The following is a 19,880-nucleotide window of genomic DNA, read 5'->3' as shown; positions in this document are numbered from 1 at the left end:
TTACTTTTTTCTTCCACCTAAAGTTATCTGGGATATAAAGAAAAAGGAATTGTACTTTAATAACCCATTTTTTTAATTATTTTAAAAATGTGTTAATGGTTGTGATCCAGACAAGTTTTAACAAGATTAGGAACATGTAAAAGACCCTCATTAATTGTATGCCATGTCTTCCTGTAACGGCTACAACATTCAAGTACACTTATAGAACAAAAGGAAGCAGTATTAAACCATTCTCAGTCAGAATCACACTACTCACCAATCAAATTATACCAAACCAATAAAACAATATTAAAACAACACATAAAATACAATTACTTTATGCTAATCTAAGATAAATAATGGAAACTCTCTGTCAAAAAGAGAATCGGTAATATAAATTCTAAAGCAATTCTGGACTTAAGTTTGTTTATATTTAAGCTGGAAAAAGCAACATTTCATTCATCTTCCCGTCTTTTTATTGACATTTATGAAGCTCTTTATTACATTATATCTTTTGTTTCTATAACAAAGAGAGAAATAATCAAATATATTTTATTTACTTGCAGGACACTTGTGGCTTTGTAGAATAACAAAATTACAATATTGTTTCAGTAATTCATTTACTAGATACAGTTTTCCCATATATATCAGTGACAATTAATTAGGAAAAAAAAAGATGACCACAGATTTATCAAAGGCATAAGGGGCTCATCCATGTTGCTTTTAAGCTGGTTTTCATCTTTTTTTTTATATTCAAAGGAAAAACAAGATTACTCATAGCTAACTTTATCATATTAAGAAAATTCCAATAGTATGAAGTAAAAGATTGTCCTGATTCTTAAATGATTAAAATAAGATAACTAACCCATGGTCAGTTCCCCTCTGTTACGCTATTGTCTAATGATAGACATCGCCCATTTTTGTAATTACATAGAAAGACCGATGACTGTGTTACATTCACTACTCTATACTTATATTCAATCTAGAACACTTTACTGTGACAACATGATCAATAGATTTGCACAGCAATTTCCTTATACCATCTAAAATAGCAATCTTATCTAATTTTCCCATTCTGTAGTGATGTATCCATTTTTTCATGACAATTCCAGACTGTATTAATTGTTATTTTGTTTGTCAATTATGGTATTAGGATAGACTTCTCTGTTGTAAATACCATAAAGTACTTGATTCTAAGAACCGTATTGTTGACATAATATTCTGAAATATGGTCTTGACGTGACAAGAATGGTAACAGCCTTGTAGATTTATTCTACGATCTGAAGCAACTACAAATGTAAACGAGTGTATTTTGTTGAATGCACAAAATTAATAACTGAATGTTTTTGTAGCATTGTTTTTTTTTAAATGTCAAGCAGTGTAACTGTGCTGTGATTAATTTGATTAAATGAAATTTATGCAATTTAATTACAACTGGTTTCAGTTATGAATGAATCAGAACATATAGACATAAAAAAATGGCTGCATAAATCTGTTCTTCTCTTACATTTCTGGTTTAAAAATTTTCAGTTTTTTTTTTTCTAAATACAAAATTTGAATAGGAAAGTAAGTGTGGAATGAGATAATGTATAATTATATTATTTATTTTAGTCTCTGGATTTAATAAAAAGTCTCTACAAATCTTTCAAAAAGTTTCAATGTCTGCAGAATATGTTTTTTTTCTATAAGATATGAGCTTTGTCAACTATATCATAACCTATGATTGTTTAGATCCTTATGTTGTTTAGCCTTGATTTTTTTTACTCTTTAGCAATCTGACCACATCGCCTCATTTTGTTATTTTTTTCCATTGTTAATCAATATATGTGACCATTTAACAAAAATGTATTGCATGCCTTATAAAAAAATCTGAATGCAGAAAACTTTAAGTGGGAGGAGTTATGTATAAGATTAGTAAAGATATAAAAAAAAATAATCATTGATAATAGCACTTTAAAACTAAAGCTCAGTGTGTCATTCTGGATCAAAGCAGAGATCATTTTCATATCATGTTAACATCATCTTGTTCTAAATAAACATGTAATAATTGTTGCTAGACAGCAAATGGCCAACCATTTATCCCTTTAAGTGTCAAAAAAATGGTTAAAATCAATTTCCAAATCATGATATAATTGCACTTTTGTTTGGACTTGTCACTTTTGGAAATAATTACCTGTCGTAAAAAATCAGGTCAAGGTTAACTTTCACTGCTTCTGGAATTACTGTTCCACAATTATACATTTGAATTATCTAAACATGATAAAAACAGATTCTGGATGAAAACTTCAAGTCTGCTTTAAAAGAAGATCCTTTTACAATTGTCACATCTAGCATTACAGATAGCTGGGGAAAACTAGTAATCATTACAGAAAAGAGTCATATTTTCCAAGAACTATCACCGACTGGAACAAACTACCGGACAACATTGTAAATTGCACTTCAGTCGACTCTTTCAAATCTTCAATCTCAAAGCATCAATATTAACTCAATTACAACATCTTACTTTATTATACAAAACATTTTAAATTTTAAATTTTTCCTATTTTTTAAAAATTGTACATTTTTCCAATCTATGTCTTGTTGTAAGTTTCCTCCTGTGACATAATCTTCAATTTGTTGAAGGCGGTCACTATATGGTAGAATAGAATAGAATAGAATCATTACATTATAGCATCAATTGTTTTGAGTTTTGGTCTAATGATTTTTGCATTAAAAATATAAACTATAAAATGTATGTACATTCAACACATTTCAGACATTGTGCTGGTAGAAGATTTATTGTCTTTTGGTTGTGTTGTTGTCTCTTATTCACATTCCCCATTTCCATTCTCAATTTTATTAAAAATGTTTTGATTTCAAGTACTTCATGTTCAATCTTTAAATAGTGTTTTGAATTTTCTTACAGCACCCTGATCACTATTCCAGAACAAAAAGTATAGCCGAGAAGAAAGTATTAGCTGCTAACGGTACTGATGGTTTATGTACATGTGCCCTGAGATTAGCAGGAGTTTATGGACCTGGAGAAAAAAGACATATACCTAGAACTTTGGTGAGAAAGGGTTTAATACATATTGGCAGGATAGACGCAGAAACATACTCATCTTTTATCCAAAAATGGTAATGTAAGCCAACAGATTGTTTTGCTCCTTGTTAAATAAAATGTGGTTTGGGTCATCGAATATTTGACTTGTTTAAAGGATTTTGAAAGTCTGCAAGTATTGAATATGAATAAAAGGAGACAAGGGGCATATGTCAATTAGACAGCAACCAAACAATAGAAATAAGCTAAAGTTGTTTACTGAGTAAAATTGAGTTAACAGTCAAGCTCCTCAGTGCTTAAAAATTTGTGAATAAATTAAACAGCAAATTACCTAAATGACAAAAAAACAATTAGAATGATGAGGTTACTAACTTGGGACAGACACATAGTAATGTTGAAACTAGGACTAATAATTCAATTGTCAAGTTTTGTATGCCCAGAAACAGGATTTTGTCATTGCACAGTATAACACTGGATATTCACAAATAAGATTAACAGATCACATTGGATCTTGGTCAATCGAATCGTTCATGATGGCTAGCTTTAGCCAGATCTATCAAATCGTACCTGGGGGGTTATATAATCCTTCAATTGTCTTACTGTAAATTATTGTGTCCAGAATGACCAGTCTAGCCAGGAAAAAGTTAGTGATTTATCACACTTTTAAAAATAAATAAAAGTGCATTTAGTTAAGCTTATCTGTTTGATTAATTGTTAAATATTTGGATCTTTTATCATTGAAGTACAAATGTTAACGAGAAAAAAGTGTAAAAGGGTAACTTTTTATAGTTTAAACCAGACTTATTATATCTCTGAGCTTTAAATTATTTAAAAGGAAGAACTTTTTGCAGTAATCAGTGTCTACATTGATCATACTTAAGAATTTATTAGAACAGAAAAAAATAAATTGGAATGCAGTAAATGTGTTTTTTTTGCAGGAATTGTCTGAAATATTTAAAGAAAAAGTAATGAAACAATTCTCATGATTATTGAAAAAGCGTAATTTCCCTGTAAATAGTCATAGATTTGAGTCTAGACATGAAATGTCAATGTATATTTGTGGCATCAAACAAAAATCTTTACACCAACAGTAAGAAATGTTACATAAGCTATGTGACTAGACAAGTATTCAAAAGGTTGAAATAAACTAAGGGACTATCTCTTGTACTGAGCATGGTGAAACAGTCATCATATTCCATGAGATTTATTAAAAACGACATATATTAAAAACTCAGAAGAAAAAAATATATATCTACGTCAAGTTTGACTTTCATGCTGATGGGAGCTAGGACTAGATATAATTTAATCAAAACATATGCCAATTAAGTCTTTCAATTTCCTCCGGAGTAACTTTAAACCTCTGGAGACTATCAGACATTTACTCAATGTATACTTGATCATAACTACATTAATCATGGATATGATGGATGTGTTTTTCACCAACTTCTACAAGTTAAGGTCACAATTTGACGTACAAGAACCAATATTCTTCGATCTATCACTTGATGATGTCACATCCTGTCTTCAGTGATTACCGATTTTGTGATTAACACAACCCAAACAATATTGTCTCAAAGTATTAGATATTTAATCAACAAGTTAGTGATAGTTTTAACTTTATGAAACCACTTTATTATTGTGTATGGGACATTCGATCCAATTCCAGATTCTATGTCGAAAGTTTCCTGTTAAAAAAATCCGTTACATAATATATGACTTTACAAAAATAACCTGGGTGACATGACTGTCAATTGAACACGGAGATAATTGTTGTTAGATGGACAGTCGTGATACAATGATGAAATTTTCATTGATTCTTTGATTAGTGGTCAAGTTACATTTCAAGGACTCGACATTTATCGAATTATATTTTATGTAATTTGATCACTTACCGGGTGCAGTGCATAGATACATTTAGTCAATATCATCACAGAATCTTATTAGGAGTGTGGTGGCACTAGTTCAAATTAAAATAAATGTAGCAATAGATTCATAAATAGACAACAATTTCATTTGAAATTATGATTAATTTATTTGTGAGCAGTTTGCAGTTTTTACGTAATGAATCTCATACTGGCAGTCTAATTGATAAATTGATTAACATTTGAACAACTTTGGAACAAGGCCCCTAGAAACAACTTCATTCAGATATTTTGTTAAATGAATGAGGTAGATTTCCAGTCTTGTTCATGATGTTGCTTCATGAAATATACTCATACTGTGGACATACAGTTACAAGTATTAGAGTGTAGAACAGCAATATTATTCTATCAGCATGTTGAGTCCCATGAGCTGACTTTCAGTAGCTGCAAATATTTTGTATGTGATTGCTGTATTAGAATCACTATGATAGAATTATTTGATAGGGAAATAGATTTTATAATTGAACACTATAAATCAGTTATTGAATATTTGAGAAAATGGACTAAAAACTTACAAAACGCTTCAATGTTATACTCTTGAGTTGACTGTTGTTAGTAATTTAGCTGTTTCTTAACATGCATGCTTTCTCAGACAATAGAATTAAAGTATTAAACAATAGTTTTTATATCAGGTACTCAATTTCTCTGTCAACCAAAATAATCTCCAATTTCCCCTTTATAATGAAGCTGTCATATTGATGTCATTAAATAATGAATGAAGTGTTATAATTACAAATAAGATTTTTAGAAATAAAGTTAGAGATCCTAGCCTATCAGATTACTTGTCTGGCATTTATGCATTATTTTAGACCACCTTTTGTCTAGGTCAGCTTTTACCACTCTTTAACATCCATTTTCTGCATTTCATGAACTTTTTCAAAGATCTTATTTTTAGCTCACCTGGCCCGAAGGGCCAAGTGAGCTTTTCCCATCACTTTGCGTCCGTCGTCCGTCGTCGTTGTTAACTTTTACAAAAATCTTCTCCTCTGAAACTACTGGGCCAAATCAAACCAAACTTGGCCACAATCATCATTGGGGTATCTAGTTCAAAAAATGTGTGGCGTGACCCGGTCAACCAACCAAGATGGCCGCCAGGGCTAAAAATAGAACATAAGGGTAAAATGCAGTTTTTGGCTTATAACTCAAAAACCAAAGCATTTAGAGCAAATCTGACATGGGGTAAATATGTTTATCAGGTCAAGATCTATCTGCCCTGAAATTTTCAGATGAATCGGTCAATCGGTTGTTGGGTTGCTGCCCCTGAATTGGTAATTTTAAGGAAATTTTGCTGTTTTTGGTTTTTATCTTGAATATTATTATAGATAGAGATAAACTGTAAACAGCAATAATGTTCAGCAAAGTAAGATCTACAAATAATTCAACATGACCAAAATGGTCAGTTGACCCGTTTAGGAGTTATTGCACTTTATAGTAAATTTTTAACCATTTTTCGTAAATTAAAGTAATCTTTTACAAAAATCTTCTCCTCTGAAACTACTGGGCCAAGCTAATCCAAACTTGGCCACAATCATCTTTGGGGTATCTAGTTTTAAAAATGTGTGGCGTGACCTGGTCAACCAACCAAGATGGCCGCCACGGCTAAAAATAGAACATAGGGGTAAAATGCAGTTTTTGGCTTATAACTCAAAAACCAAAACCTTTTGAGGAAATTTGACATGAGATAAAAATGTTTATCAGGTCAAGATCTATCTGCCCTGAAATTTTCAGATGAATCAGTCAATTGGTTGTTGGGTTGCTGCTCCTGAATTGGTAATTTTAAGGAAATTTTGCTGTTTTTGGTTTTTATCTTGAATATTATTATAGATAGAGATAAACTGTAAACAGCAATAATGTTCAACAAAGTATTATCTATAAATAAGTCAACATGACCGAAATGGTCAGTTGACCCGTTTAGGAGTTATTGCCCTTTATAGTCAATTTTTCACCATTTTTTCGTAAATCTTAGTTATCTTTACAAAAATCTTCTCCTCTGAAACTACTGGGCCAAATTAATCCAAACTTGGCAACAATCATCTTTGGGGTATCTCGTTTTAAAAATGTGTGGCGTGACCAGGTCAACCAACCAAGATGGCCACAAAGGCTAAAAATAGAACATAGGGGTAAAATGCAGTTTTTGGCTTATAACTCAAAACCAAAGCATTTAGAGCAATCTGACTTGGGGTGAATTTGTTTATCAGATCAATATCTATCTGCCCTGTAATTGGAAGATGAATCTGACAACCAGTTGTTGGGTTGCTGCCCGTGAATCGGTAATTTTAAGGAAATTTTGCTGTTTTTGGTTATCATCTTGAATATTATTATAGATAAAGATAAACTGTAAACAGCAATAATGTTCAGCAAAGTAGGATCTATAAATAAGTCAACATGACCAAAATGGTCAATTGACCCCCTAAGGAGTTATTGTCCTTTATAGTCAATTTTTAACAATTTTCATAAAATTTGTAAATTTTTAATTAACATTTCCACTGATACTACTGGGCCAATTTCATTATAGATAGAGATAATTGTAAGCAGCAAGACTGTTTAGTAAAGTAAGATTTAAAAACACATCACCATCAACAAAACACAATTTTGTCATGAATTCATCTGCTTCCTTTGTTTAATATTCACATATACCAAGGTGAGCGACACAGGCTCTTTAGAGCCTCTAGTTTGAAACTACTGAAACAATTTCTACCAAAGTAAGTGTGAATGATCAAGAGGGATACCAGAATCAAATTTGTATGCCAATCTACCAAACAACCAATTTGTCATGACAGGTGTGACTTAAAAAACTGAGGGGTCAGCATATCAGGAAATGAGACGTCAGTCATTTTAGTTTCATTTACTCAAAATTTTTATGTTGGATTGCAAGACTTATATTTATAAATTAGTCACATATAATGAGAGAAAGATCCATTTTAATTTAGAGGTCACCAGGTCAAAGGTCATGATGATCTTATTTACTACAGATAGACTGACTTTTTTTGCAGTAAAGTTAATACTGAATGTGTTATCAAATACAACATGTGAAATTTGTATATATGTCACAAATGGTGAGAGGAACATCCCTTTTCATTTTGAGGTCAATACCTCAAAGTTACTAAAAATAAATCAAAATTTGTGCAGAAAAGTCATTTTTAGCTCACCTGGCCCAAAGGTCAGAGTGAGATTTTCTCATCACTTGGCGTCCTTTGTCCATCGTCGTTAACTTTTACAAAAATCTTCTCCTCTGAAACTACTGGGCCAAATTAAACCAAACTTGGCCACAATCATCATTGGGGTATCTAGTTAAAAATTGTGTTGTGTGACCCGCCAAACCAACCAAGATGGCCGCCATGGCTAAAAATAGAACATAGGGGTAAAATGTATATTTTGGCTTATAACTCTGAAACCATTTGAAGCATTTACAACAAATCTGACATTGTGATTGAGTCAAGATCTATCTGCCCTGAAATTTTCAGATGAATCGACAATGGGTTGTTGGGTTGCTGCCCCTGAATTAGTAATTTTAAGGAAATTTTGTCCGTTTTCGGTTATTATCTTGAAAATTATTATAGATAGAGATAAACTGTAAACAGCAATAATGTTCATTAAGGAGTTATTGCCCTTTATAGTCATTTTTTACCATTTTTTTGTAAATTTTGGTAAGTTTTTACAAAATGTTTTTCTCTGAAACTACTGGACCAAATTTAACCAAATTTAGCCACAATCATTGTTTAAAAAATGTGTGCAGTGACCTGGCCAACCAACCAAGATGGCCGTCATGGCTAAAAGATCATAGGGGTAAAATGTAGATTTTGGCTTATAACTCTGAAACCAAAGCATTTAAAGCAAATGTTACAAGGTTAAACTTGTTTATCTAGTAAATATCTATCTGCCCTGAAATTTTCAAATGAATTGGACAACTGGTTGTTGGGTTGCTGCCCCCCAATTGGTAATTTTTAAAGAAATTTAGCAGTTTTTGGTTATAATCTTGAATACTATTATAGATAGAGATAACCTGTAAACAGCAATAATGTTAAGCAAATTAAGATCTACAAATAAGTCAACATGACCAAAATGGTCAGTTGACCCATGAAGGAGTTATTGCCTTTTTCAGTAAATTTTTAACAATTTTCATTAATTTAAATTGGTAAATTTTGGTAAGTTTTTACAAAATGTTTTCCTCTGTAATTAAAGAACAAGTTCATTACAGATAGAGAAAATTGTAAGTAGCAAGAATGATCAGTAAAATATGATCTACAAACACATCACCATCACCAAAACACAATTTTGTCATGAATCTATCTGTTTCCTTTGTTTAATATGCACATAGACCAAGGTGAGCAACAGAGGATCTTATAAAGAGCCTCTAGTTTAATTCAGAAGTGCACATACTATGTGAACTTCATTATATGTAGTCTCTTCCAATAATATTCGGTATGATTTTATATCATACAAATTCTAACTTTCTAAATATGCAAATATTATCAATGTATGATTGACAGACTGATTTGCAGAATTGCATTTTTTACAGAATTTTGATATATTGAGTAAAACTTGTTATTGATTTGGAAAATTAAATGGAAACGGGAACCTGGAGGCTTTGTTTACTTGATAGGAAAACTTCCAACATTAGTACACTCCTTAGTATAATATAATAATCTTTTTGTTACTTTTTAATAAAAAAAAAACCTAGGGATGATCAAGAAGACTTGTTTCATTTAAAAACTATTGTATAGGTGATAGATCAAATGTGTAATGATAACTGACATCTACAAAGTTTAATCCTAAATTTTCATCCCAAAAGATTTTTTATAATCTGCAAATTGTGTTTAAATTTTGCTGACAGCAAAATGTTAGATAGTCTGAGTTTATACTAATCAAATATAGTTTGGTTTATATATTTGAGGATTTTTAGTACAATTAATTTAGATTATTTTAGTTTATAATTGATAATTATTTTTTTCAGCTGATAGAAAAATGAAAAAAATGTCGAAATTATTAAAATTATTGTGTAAAATAAATATGAAACAACAATGAAAAGGACAGCATTTTAATTAAACTAAGTGACGAGTGATATACTCTTACCTTAAATGGTAGTACAATTTGGCCCCTAGCAGAAAAAAACCTCTTTTTGATTATTAGGCCATTGTGTTTGTATCTGTTAATTGACTTGTTTTCTCATACAATGCTGGTGATAGGAGGCAATGAAAAACAAACATGCACAAATCTTTCCAAAACAATAAAGTATTTTAGAGCTGTAAGATGCAGTGTTAGGTATGACAATATTATGATATTTTTCATGTGCTTCTTAGTTTTTAAAGATTTTTGCTCAATTTAGTTAACTTTGAGGAGTAAACATAAAATCAAATCTTTCTTTCCAGATTTGCTATTGTTTATTACTTTATTCTATTGTCAAACTGTATGAGTTCACTTTGAATATGATATGTGACTCTTTTGTAAAATCAGTTTTTGGTATAATGTGAGAGGCTTGACATGATGTTTGAACAAATATTCCTTGTATCAGAATTATCAGGTATCAGTTTTTTATGGCCCAGCAACAAAAGTGACTGGTTATTGATTTGGGGATGTACGGGGGCAACCGGGTGGTCAGGTAGTCTGGCGGGCGGCAACCAAATGTTGTCCATGCATTTACTCATGAACCGTTCAACCGGTCAAGTTTAATAATGGTGATTTACCGTTCAGGAGTTATGGTTCTTGAAAGATTGAAAAATGGCTTTTCCAGTCGTGTCTGTGCATTTTCTCATGAACTGTTCAATCAAAGCTTTTCAAATTTTGATATGTTGTTACTGATGACAAAATGGAGGTCAAGTGTGATTTTGTCAATGTTCACTTTCAACGATCATCAGTTATGGTTCTTGTGATATTGGCAGGACACAATTAAATTTTAATAAATCCGGTTTGCTGTCATTGTGACAGCCTCTTGTTTATTGTTATAAAAGACATTCAATTTTAAATGCTGTTGAACTAAAATAAAAAATTCTTTATTTTCTCCTCTTTTTTTTGCAGGGTTATGTGGAACAAGGTCTTATGATAATGACATATGGAGGTGGAACTTTACAGGACTTTCTACATGTAGATAATTTGGTTCAGGGACATATACTGGCTGGTCAAGCACTGTCTGCAGACAGAGAATGCATAGCTGTGAGTACTTTGTATTCTTATATATTGTGATTAGTTATTGCTTTTTGTTTTCAAAATTTCTCAATTCTTATGAATAATACAATTACTTCATTTGGTATATTAATTCCTTGCAAGGTCTTCATGAATGTCAAACTAGTTTTATCTGACCTTGACCTCAATACATGGATAAGTGATCAAGGTAAAAATTACATGATTACTCATAAGGTCTGTTTCTCAGATACTTTGAGCAGTAGGTCAACTTTATTTTGTGCATGGAATGATTGTAAGGTGTGCATGTCTATCTGGTATGATTCATCTGCCCTTTATCTCATTTTCTAGGTTCATTTTTCAGTGTTTTAGAAGTTCAGTCATTTTCTAAGATACAACAAAACAGGTCAAATATATTTGATGAATGGAATGATTGTAGGATGTTCTTTTCGGTCTGTCAAGGTTCATATGACCTTCACATCATTTTCAAGGTTCATATGACCTTCACATCATCATTTTCAAGGTTCATTGGTTAATGTTGAGTCTGTTTCTTGTATGCTTTAGGCAATAGGTCAACTATATTTGGTGTATGAAATTATTGTAATGTCTGTCTGGCTTGGTTTATCTTACCTTGACCGTATTGAAATAAATGTTGAAGATTTATGTGAAAATGTAATAAAACTTTGAGGACTATCAACATAAAATAAACCATTTTTACTAAAGCATTTAGAATGTGCACTCTTGTCTTCTTTAAGATATCATAAAATATATGCTGCCTAAAATAATGGGAAGCTTTTTTGCTTGTTCCTGGCGCTCTCTTTCCAATAATTGTGGCTTGAGGGTAATGTTTTACCATGCTCATGATATTTGTGTAGAAAACCCAATAACCTATACATATAGTGGTCAAACATTGTCTACAGAAGGATATGTTTAGTTGTTGGTACATTGTAATTGTAAATATTGGGGTCAAGCATTGTATACTGACTTGAAATGTATAGCTGTATGTTCTATGTAATTTTTCACATGATGGTCAAGCATTGTCTACAGACAAGTTATGTTAAGCTTTGATTTCTTTGTAATCGCTCACATAATTTATGGTCAAGAGTTTTCTACAGACAGAATATACTATGCAATCATTCACATGGTGGTCAAGCATTTTGTCAACTGACAAGTTATGTTTAGCTGTGAGTACTAGATATCTACAGACAGAATATGTATAGCTGTTTCTACTTTGCAATTAATCACATGGTGTTCAAGCAGTTGCCTATTGACAAGAATTATATATATTACAATTTTTCAACATTTCAGTTAAGCTTTTAGGTAATGGAATGTGAAAACTATCTGCAGATGTTGAATATATATTCTGATTAAATTATTGGTTATATAAATTATTTTGATTAGATTATTGGTTATATACATAAATTTGATTAGATTAAAAGTTACTTTACTTTTAAAATCATATTTAGTTAGAAATTATTGCTGATGAACTTGAAATCTTAGATTGTACTGATGTGCCATTATGTGTGTGAAGTTAAATAAATATAGATTCTACCACTGCACAATGTGTGATTCAATAATATTTCAATTGCGACAATTCTAAATTTTAAAATACAAGGCTCCCGGAGTGTTTATTTTTTTTTTAAATTTAACTGTCAAGAGTGGATAAATATCATATTACACAAGTTAGTGCGGTGGAATCTGTTTCTCTGCTGATTTTTAGACGATATGCAGGCAAATTTCATCTTACTTAAATTAGAATGATTTACAAAAATGTGTAAATTCTGTGTGACATCATCTTTTTATAATGTCACAATGGGAATTTCAGGGGAAGCAAGAAAATTTTACGTCATAATAGAATTTTGACCAATGAACAACATGTTTTACAATATTGTACTTTTCAATTTTATTTTTTATCGAAACATCTTTTGTGTTCATTTAGAAGATTTATTTCCAAATTTAAAGATTTTTTCTGATTACCAATACTTGTATCTCTATAAAGTTATGTATATCTTTTATCAATGTCAAAACATAGCTTCCTATGTCTTAGTTACAACAGAAATTTTATAAAAATTGAAGAGATCATTTTTATATGCCTTGTCTAAAGTATTTATTCTTTATTTTCAGAAAGGACAAGCATATTTTCTCTCTGATGGTGCTCCAGTTAATACTTTTGAATTTTTCAGACCATTAGTAAGTCAGTGTTATGAAAATATTACTTTTACTAACATTTATATGTCAAATTTTTAATATAACTTGAATTCATCGTTTTGTTTGTTTATTCTAGAATTCATTCACAATAATATCTTGCTAAATCAAATGATGAGGTATGATAGAACCGGAAACACCATTAGTTGGTCGTAAGAATAGCAAAAATTGTAAAATTCTTTTAATACTTTCAAAATAATGTTAGAGTTGTTATGAATAGTTTGTATTTGTCTACAATAATATACTGATTTTGTTTTTAGTTATGACATTATTGACATGATCATTGTATATTTATACCCATTTTTTATTATTATTAAATTCAAATTAGTATAATTGTTGTCTATGAGAAATATCACCGAGCTTGATTTACAACCTTGTAAAATATTTATAAAAAAGTCATAACAGCAAATTTTATAAATATTGATATTGTTTTGGGAATTCATTACTTTACTAAATTCATAAAACTATTTAAACCTTGTGTGTTTAGTATAAACACTGGTGTTGATTTATTTTGAATACTTTTATACTTTAAGTATTGCTGTATTTTGAATACTTTATACTTTTGGTATTGCTGTATTTTTAATACTTTATACTTTTGGTATTGCTGTATTTTGAATACTTTATACTTTTGGTATTGCTGTATTTTGAATGCTTTATACTTTTGGTAAATCTGTATTTTGAATGCTTTATACGTCTGGTATTGCTGTATTTTGAATACTTTATACTTTGTTATTTTCAATTTAATGGACAAAATATTTATAATTGTGACACAAACTTAATGTCTTTTTTTTCTTTCTTCAGTTTGAGGGATTAGGATACAAAATGCCCAAAATGACATTGCCTGTATCAGTAGTATACTTCATAGGTAGGTACATCCAAACATCACTTAATAATTGGTTCTAAGAAAGACAACTCAGAAGATATTTAATATCACACTTTGGTGCAGTTAGAGTTACCTTTCTTTTCCTATTGAGTTTAGTATATTGAACAATAATATTTCATTGTATTTAATCAAACAACTATTTCCATCATCATCTTTTTTTGATATAATGAAACCTAATTGTTCTACTTAAAACCCTTTCAAGAAATACATCTGGCTTGTATTCTACATGCCCTTTTTTGCTTTTTTCAAGTATTGCTTTTTTTTTTTAATTGATTATTTTCCAGTTCAGTAAAGCTAGCTTGGTTGTTATACTTCATCATCTTTTTCTGTCTTAGGTTGATATTTGATGTCTATGGCATTATGCAATTATCTGTGAAATAACAATAGATAACTATAAGGTTAACTGTAAAAATTAAAAATGATTAGCAAAGTAAGATATTTTGAAATACCAAGTTTTGCCGATATTTTGTAATTTTGTGATCACCAAAAATGATGAGTATGATAAGATCTACATAGAATTCAAATCACTATAATTGCCATTCAACATATAGGATATTTTAATGAAACAATTATTTGTAAAGAGAAAACAAAACAAAGGATAGATAGATAAGATTAACAAGTTTGTAAAAATTACTGATTACAATAAAAGTGAAAAGAAATTGCATATTAAGAGCTTTTTTTTAAGAAATTAGGCTCTTCAGAACTCTTTATTTTGTCTCGCCTTGGTGGAGTCAAAAAGAGAGACATATGTATGATGTTTCTGTCTCCTCAGTGTTAACAATCTATTAGTTTGTGATAAGGACTAGTTTATGGTGAACCACTAGTGGTAGGCCAACAATGTTTTGTATATGGTTGTATTAGCATTGGCACATCTTATTACCATGGAGATTACTTGGCTTGACCCCTCAGTCAAGGTCTATTGACTAGTGATTAGGTCAGTTTATGGGGAACCACTAATGGTATCTCAATGATATTTGGTATGCAGTTGTATAAGCATTAGTTTATCTGGTTTCCATGGAGAATACCTGGTCATTACAACTCAGTCATGGTCTATTGACTTTGAAACATGTGCTTAAAGTACATGTATTAGTTTGTGATTAGGTTAGTTTAAGATAAACCACTTATTTTAATTCAATGGTATTTGGTAAGCCTATGTATACTGTGTACTCAGTTTGTTTAAGGGCAAAAACTTATTAAAAGTCAATGGTATTTGGTAAGCATATGTATACTGTGTACTCAGTTTGTTTAAGGGCAAAAACTTATTAAAAGTCAATGGTATTTGGTAAGCATATGTATACTGTGTACTCAGTTTGTTTAAGGGCAACGACTTATGAAAAGTCAATGATATTTGGTAAGCATATGTATACTGTGTACTCAGTTTGTTTAAGGGCAACGACTTATGAAAAGTCAATGATATTTGGTAAGCATATGTATACTGTGTACTCAGTTTGTTTAAGGGCAATGACTTATGAAAAGTCAATGATATTTGGTAAGCATATGTATACTGTGTACTCAGTTTGTTTAAGGGCAACGACTTATGAAAAGTCAATGATATTTGGTAAGCAGTAGTATTAGCTTTGGCACCTCTCATTTCTATAGCGATTGTTTTGCCCTGACCTTCAATCATGGTTCATTGACTGTTCTTGTGAGCTTTCTCACACATACAATTCTTTCCAGATTTTATATCATAGGTTTATATCAGCAATGTCTTGAGTTCAATCGAAAATTGTCTTATGAGTGCCGCAATGTGTCCAATTCTTGTCAGATATTTAGAAAATTTACATTATAGGTTTATATCATCAATCTCTATGACTTCAAAATTAAGTGCTGATCAATTATTTTTAAAAGAGTTATGTCCTTGCAAATATTGATTATATATGTTGTGTACAAGTTATCATTTTGGATAAATTATGATTTGTACAAATCATATGTATTTTGACTTTGTACGAATTGTAATTTATACAAAAAGTGCTTGTACAAATAACAATTTGAGCAAAATTTGACACATGTACACGGATTTTTTTTTACAAAAAGAAGTCTTGATACACACTGCAGTTATTTTATTCAATGACCACTTACAATAATACAAAAAATCCCAGATGGTGACAGAAAATGTAATTGATATATGAATGCCATTTATATCTGATAGTGCAATAAAAAAAAACTGTGTGTAACAGCTTTTTTCCGTACAAATTATAATTTGTACAAAATGATTACTTGTACACAACATATATAAAGCCCTCTAATGTGTGCAATTCTTGCCAGAAGTTTTGAAACTTATACCATAGGTTTATATCAGCAATATTATAGATACATGTACTTTCAAAAATAAGTTTTGATCATATATTTTAATGGATTATCCTCCTTTGGAGATATGAATTATAATGGAAAAACATTGAAGTTGGTATGAAGCCTTCATTTCTCTAAGATATAAATAAAAAGTATTAAAGAATAAAAAAAATGCTATTTTTAGTTATTGCCCTTGTACCATGCATAGATAAAATATGTTCAACGCAGGGGACAATTGAGCTCTGTTCTTTCATTTTTCAAGGGAAAATCTTATATGGTGGATCATTTTGGGAGTGGGAGAAGGGATTAAAAAATATTAGATATTTCAAACTATGTTGGGCTTCACTAAGGGATCTTTTTTTAAAAAACCCAGTTGGATTTTTGTATGTATTTGTTATATATACATATATGAATTTTTTGGTATGACCTAATTAGGTAAAAAAACAGGAAAGTTGAAGCTGATTTTCAGTTAAATTGTCCCTATGGAATGGTTTCAAAACTACCACTGGCTTCGAGACCCTCATGTTAGCTGTATTGATTATGTTACAAGTGAAGTATGTGTTTCATGTCATTATGAGTTGTCTATCCTTGGACGTGTTAAAAATCAATGTTTTCTTTGACACATGGGAACAAATATTAATTCAATTTAGTTAAACTCGGAGTTGTACATTGTGTAAATTTCTCAAGTGAATACAATTCTGTCCATATCATGTTTGGACTGGCATATCTTATATAATATTTTCAAATTTATATTAATTAAAAATAACGATTTTTCTGGGGAAAGGTGTAAAGCTGATTAAAATGGAATTATGAATGTGTAAGGAGAAATTTGTGATTTGTAATGAAATAGATGGATATCGGAGATGATATGATATATTGGATTCTAAATAGTCATGTTTTGAGAGTCATCACTTTTTCTATTAGTAGTATGATCAAGCATATAATTTTATACAAATATTAATGTTGAGAAAACCATGACCAATTTTTTTCATAAAATGCATAATCGAAAACTGAAAAGATCTCACCATGACCAAGTAACATTACTTAATCATTTTAATACATGTATCACAATTTATTCATTTTAAAAGACATTTATATAAAATAACCAGATGACTGTGTTTTTCCAATTGCAGCTTTCCTTACAGAATGGATCCATTACTTTGTAGCCAGAGCTTATAATTTCCAACCTTTGCTCACCAGGACTGAAGTAAGTGGAACTTCCCTTTCTTGTCAATTCTTTCTTGTTTTCTGATTCTACTGCAAGAAAATGAAGTTTCACAAATTTAAAAACTTCTCCAAAAAAAAACTTCTGTACATTCTAGTTTTAGATATACTACACATAAAACATTACAGGAAGGTGTGAGTTCCAACAAAACCCAAATTACACCATCTCCATAGTTTACTAAGATGTTATTCTTTCAAATGAGTCTAGTGTAATTTAAACTTGCTTTCTAATGGTTTTAAACTGCAATAATCTGTATAGGTAGATATAAGCCTGCCACCTACCCATATACATACAACTTGGCCTTCAAAGTATTTTCAACCCAAAAAAAGTGGTAACTTTATCTGATATTTTTTAAAGAAATATTCTTTTTTCAGGTGTTCAAGACTGGAGTGACACATTATTTCAGCATAGAGAAAGCCAGGAAACACCTGGGCTACAATCCAACAAAACAGAATGATATATCAGAGGTTCTCAAATTTTATTTAGATTCAGGACATCATAAAATAAGAAAAGAAAAAAGTCCTTTTTATGATTTTATATGGAATGTTATTTTATTTTGTATATTTGTATGTTTAATAATGTCATTTTTACCATCAGTAAAATAGTTGAACTATGCATTAATTTGTCTTATAATTTTATTTAATTCGATAGGTTGATGTAGTAGGGCAATTGCAATAAAAATCATCAAACTAGAAACAAAATTTTGTTTATGTTTAATTAAAAATAATCATCAACAACACTATATTTGTCTCCTTCCTCCCTCCAAAAAAAAAGTGTTTAGATTATGTGACTGACCAATCACAAGCCTCTAAGAAATAACTAAAATTACAGAACAAATAGTCTTGGTTGATGTTGTCATTACAGCAGACCTTATAATATGTATATAAAGATAAGGAGATGTGGTATGATTGACAACTATCCACCAAAGTTCAAAGGACGTGGATATAAGTAATTGTAGGCAACAGTGCTGCCTTCAATTTTGAGAAAAACTCATCCCACATGGTCAGCTATGAAAGGTCCAGACATGAAAATACGAAACAGTTCAATTGAGAAAATTAATGTTTAAATTTATAACAAAACAGTTTACGTAAAAAAAAAATAATAATACTAAATGTGAAATAAACATTTATTAACTTTAATAAAAATTGTATGCTCTGTATGCAAGGATATTTATGTAAATTATACTGAAATCAGTTGTTATCGTTAAACAAGAACCAAAGAACTGAAATTAGACTTATAATATTTGATTTGCAATAAATATATACAATATAATACCAAATATCAGCACAATGGTGGTCGACTCACAAAGTGGAAAAGTATCAGTTTTATGAAAAATTTATCATGTCTTTTGATGTGAGTCAAAAGTAGATCTACCACTGTACCACAATAACAGATTAGGAAATAACAAATACACTACATCAAGGTATATTCTTAACAATCATTGTCAGTGTACAGTATACTGGTTAGTTCAACAGAACAATTGGTCCTTAATGCTCTTCAACTTGATACTTTAATAATTGTCTTTTAAACTTTTTGGGATTTGAACGTCACATAATAGTCTTTTGTAGTCGAAACGCGCGTCTGGAGTATATACAAAATTTTGTCCTGATATCTATATTGAGTTTATTTGCTGCCACGGAATAGACACACACATAAGTGGTGAGTTAAATGAGGTTTAACATCAAACTTTCATTCTTTGTGGTGAATGGACTGGTCTGAAAATTAGTTTTGTCATCAGCTTATTTTCTTTTTTTCATGAGATATAGGAAAAATTTATTTGGTATAAAGCTTCATGACAAGGTATGATGTCCATCAGACATGTTTGACTTTACCTTGATCTTGACCTCATTTCATGTATCAGTCATCCAGGATAGACAACACAACCTAACAGCTATATACACCAGAATGCTTAAAATCTTGCATGTGCATTATCAGGATATTTAAGTTTTGTAGTTCAATACATACTATCTGAGCTTTACCTCATTTTTATGGTTCTTTGGTCAATTTTAAATTTTGTGATTAGGTCCATTTCTTACTGCATATATCAGCTGTAGGTCAACTATATTTTGTGTATGGAATGATTTAAGGTGTGTATGTCCATCCAGCAGGTTCATCTAACCTTGAACTTTCATGTTATAAAAGACATGTGTTGCATATTTAATGGAAGACATTTGTTGGCATACTCAGGGAAAGCTGAAGAACCTGATCTCGTAAATGACT

At 30.5% G+C, this 19,880-nt stretch overlaps 1 protein-coding gene across 5 annotated transcripts in view; it reads left to right on the top strand.

Annotated features, from left to right (window-relative positions):
* Positions 1-18,275, top strand: part of LOC134725940 (short-chain dehydrogenase/reductase family 42E member 1-like) — an 82,175-nt gene extending 63,900 nt beyond the window's left edge. For all 5 annotated transcript variants that reach the window (XM_063590242.1, XM_063590243.1, XM_063590246.1 and 2 more), the window contains exons 6-11: positions 2,885-3,028; positions 10,957-11,091; positions 13,183-13,248; positions 14,065-14,128; positions 17,569-17,642; positions 18,035-18,275. In XM_063590242.1, coding sequence (XP_063446312.1) covers positions 2,885-3,028; positions 10,957-11,091; positions 13,183-13,248; positions 14,065-14,128; positions 17,569-17,642; positions 18,035-18,265 — 714 coding nt within the window. In that variant the 3' untranslated portion in view covers positions 18,266-18,275. The remainder of the gene's footprint in view (positions 1-2,884; positions 3,029-10,956; positions 11,092-13,182; positions 13,249-14,064; positions 14,129-17,568; positions 17,643-18,034) is intronic.
* The last annotated feature ends 1,605 nt before the right edge of the window (positions 18,276-19,880 follow it).

This window comes from Mytilus trossulus, chromosome 7, assembly GCF_036588685.1.
Source record: "Mytilus trossulus isolate FHL-02 chromosome 7, PNRI_Mtr1.1.1.hap1, whole genome shotgun sequence".
Taxonomy (NCBI): domain Eukaryota; kingdom Metazoa; phylum Mollusca; class Bivalvia; order Mytilida; family Mytilidae; genus Mytilus; species Mytilus trossulus.
This window is presented reverse-complemented; position numbering and strand designations above follow the sequence as displayed.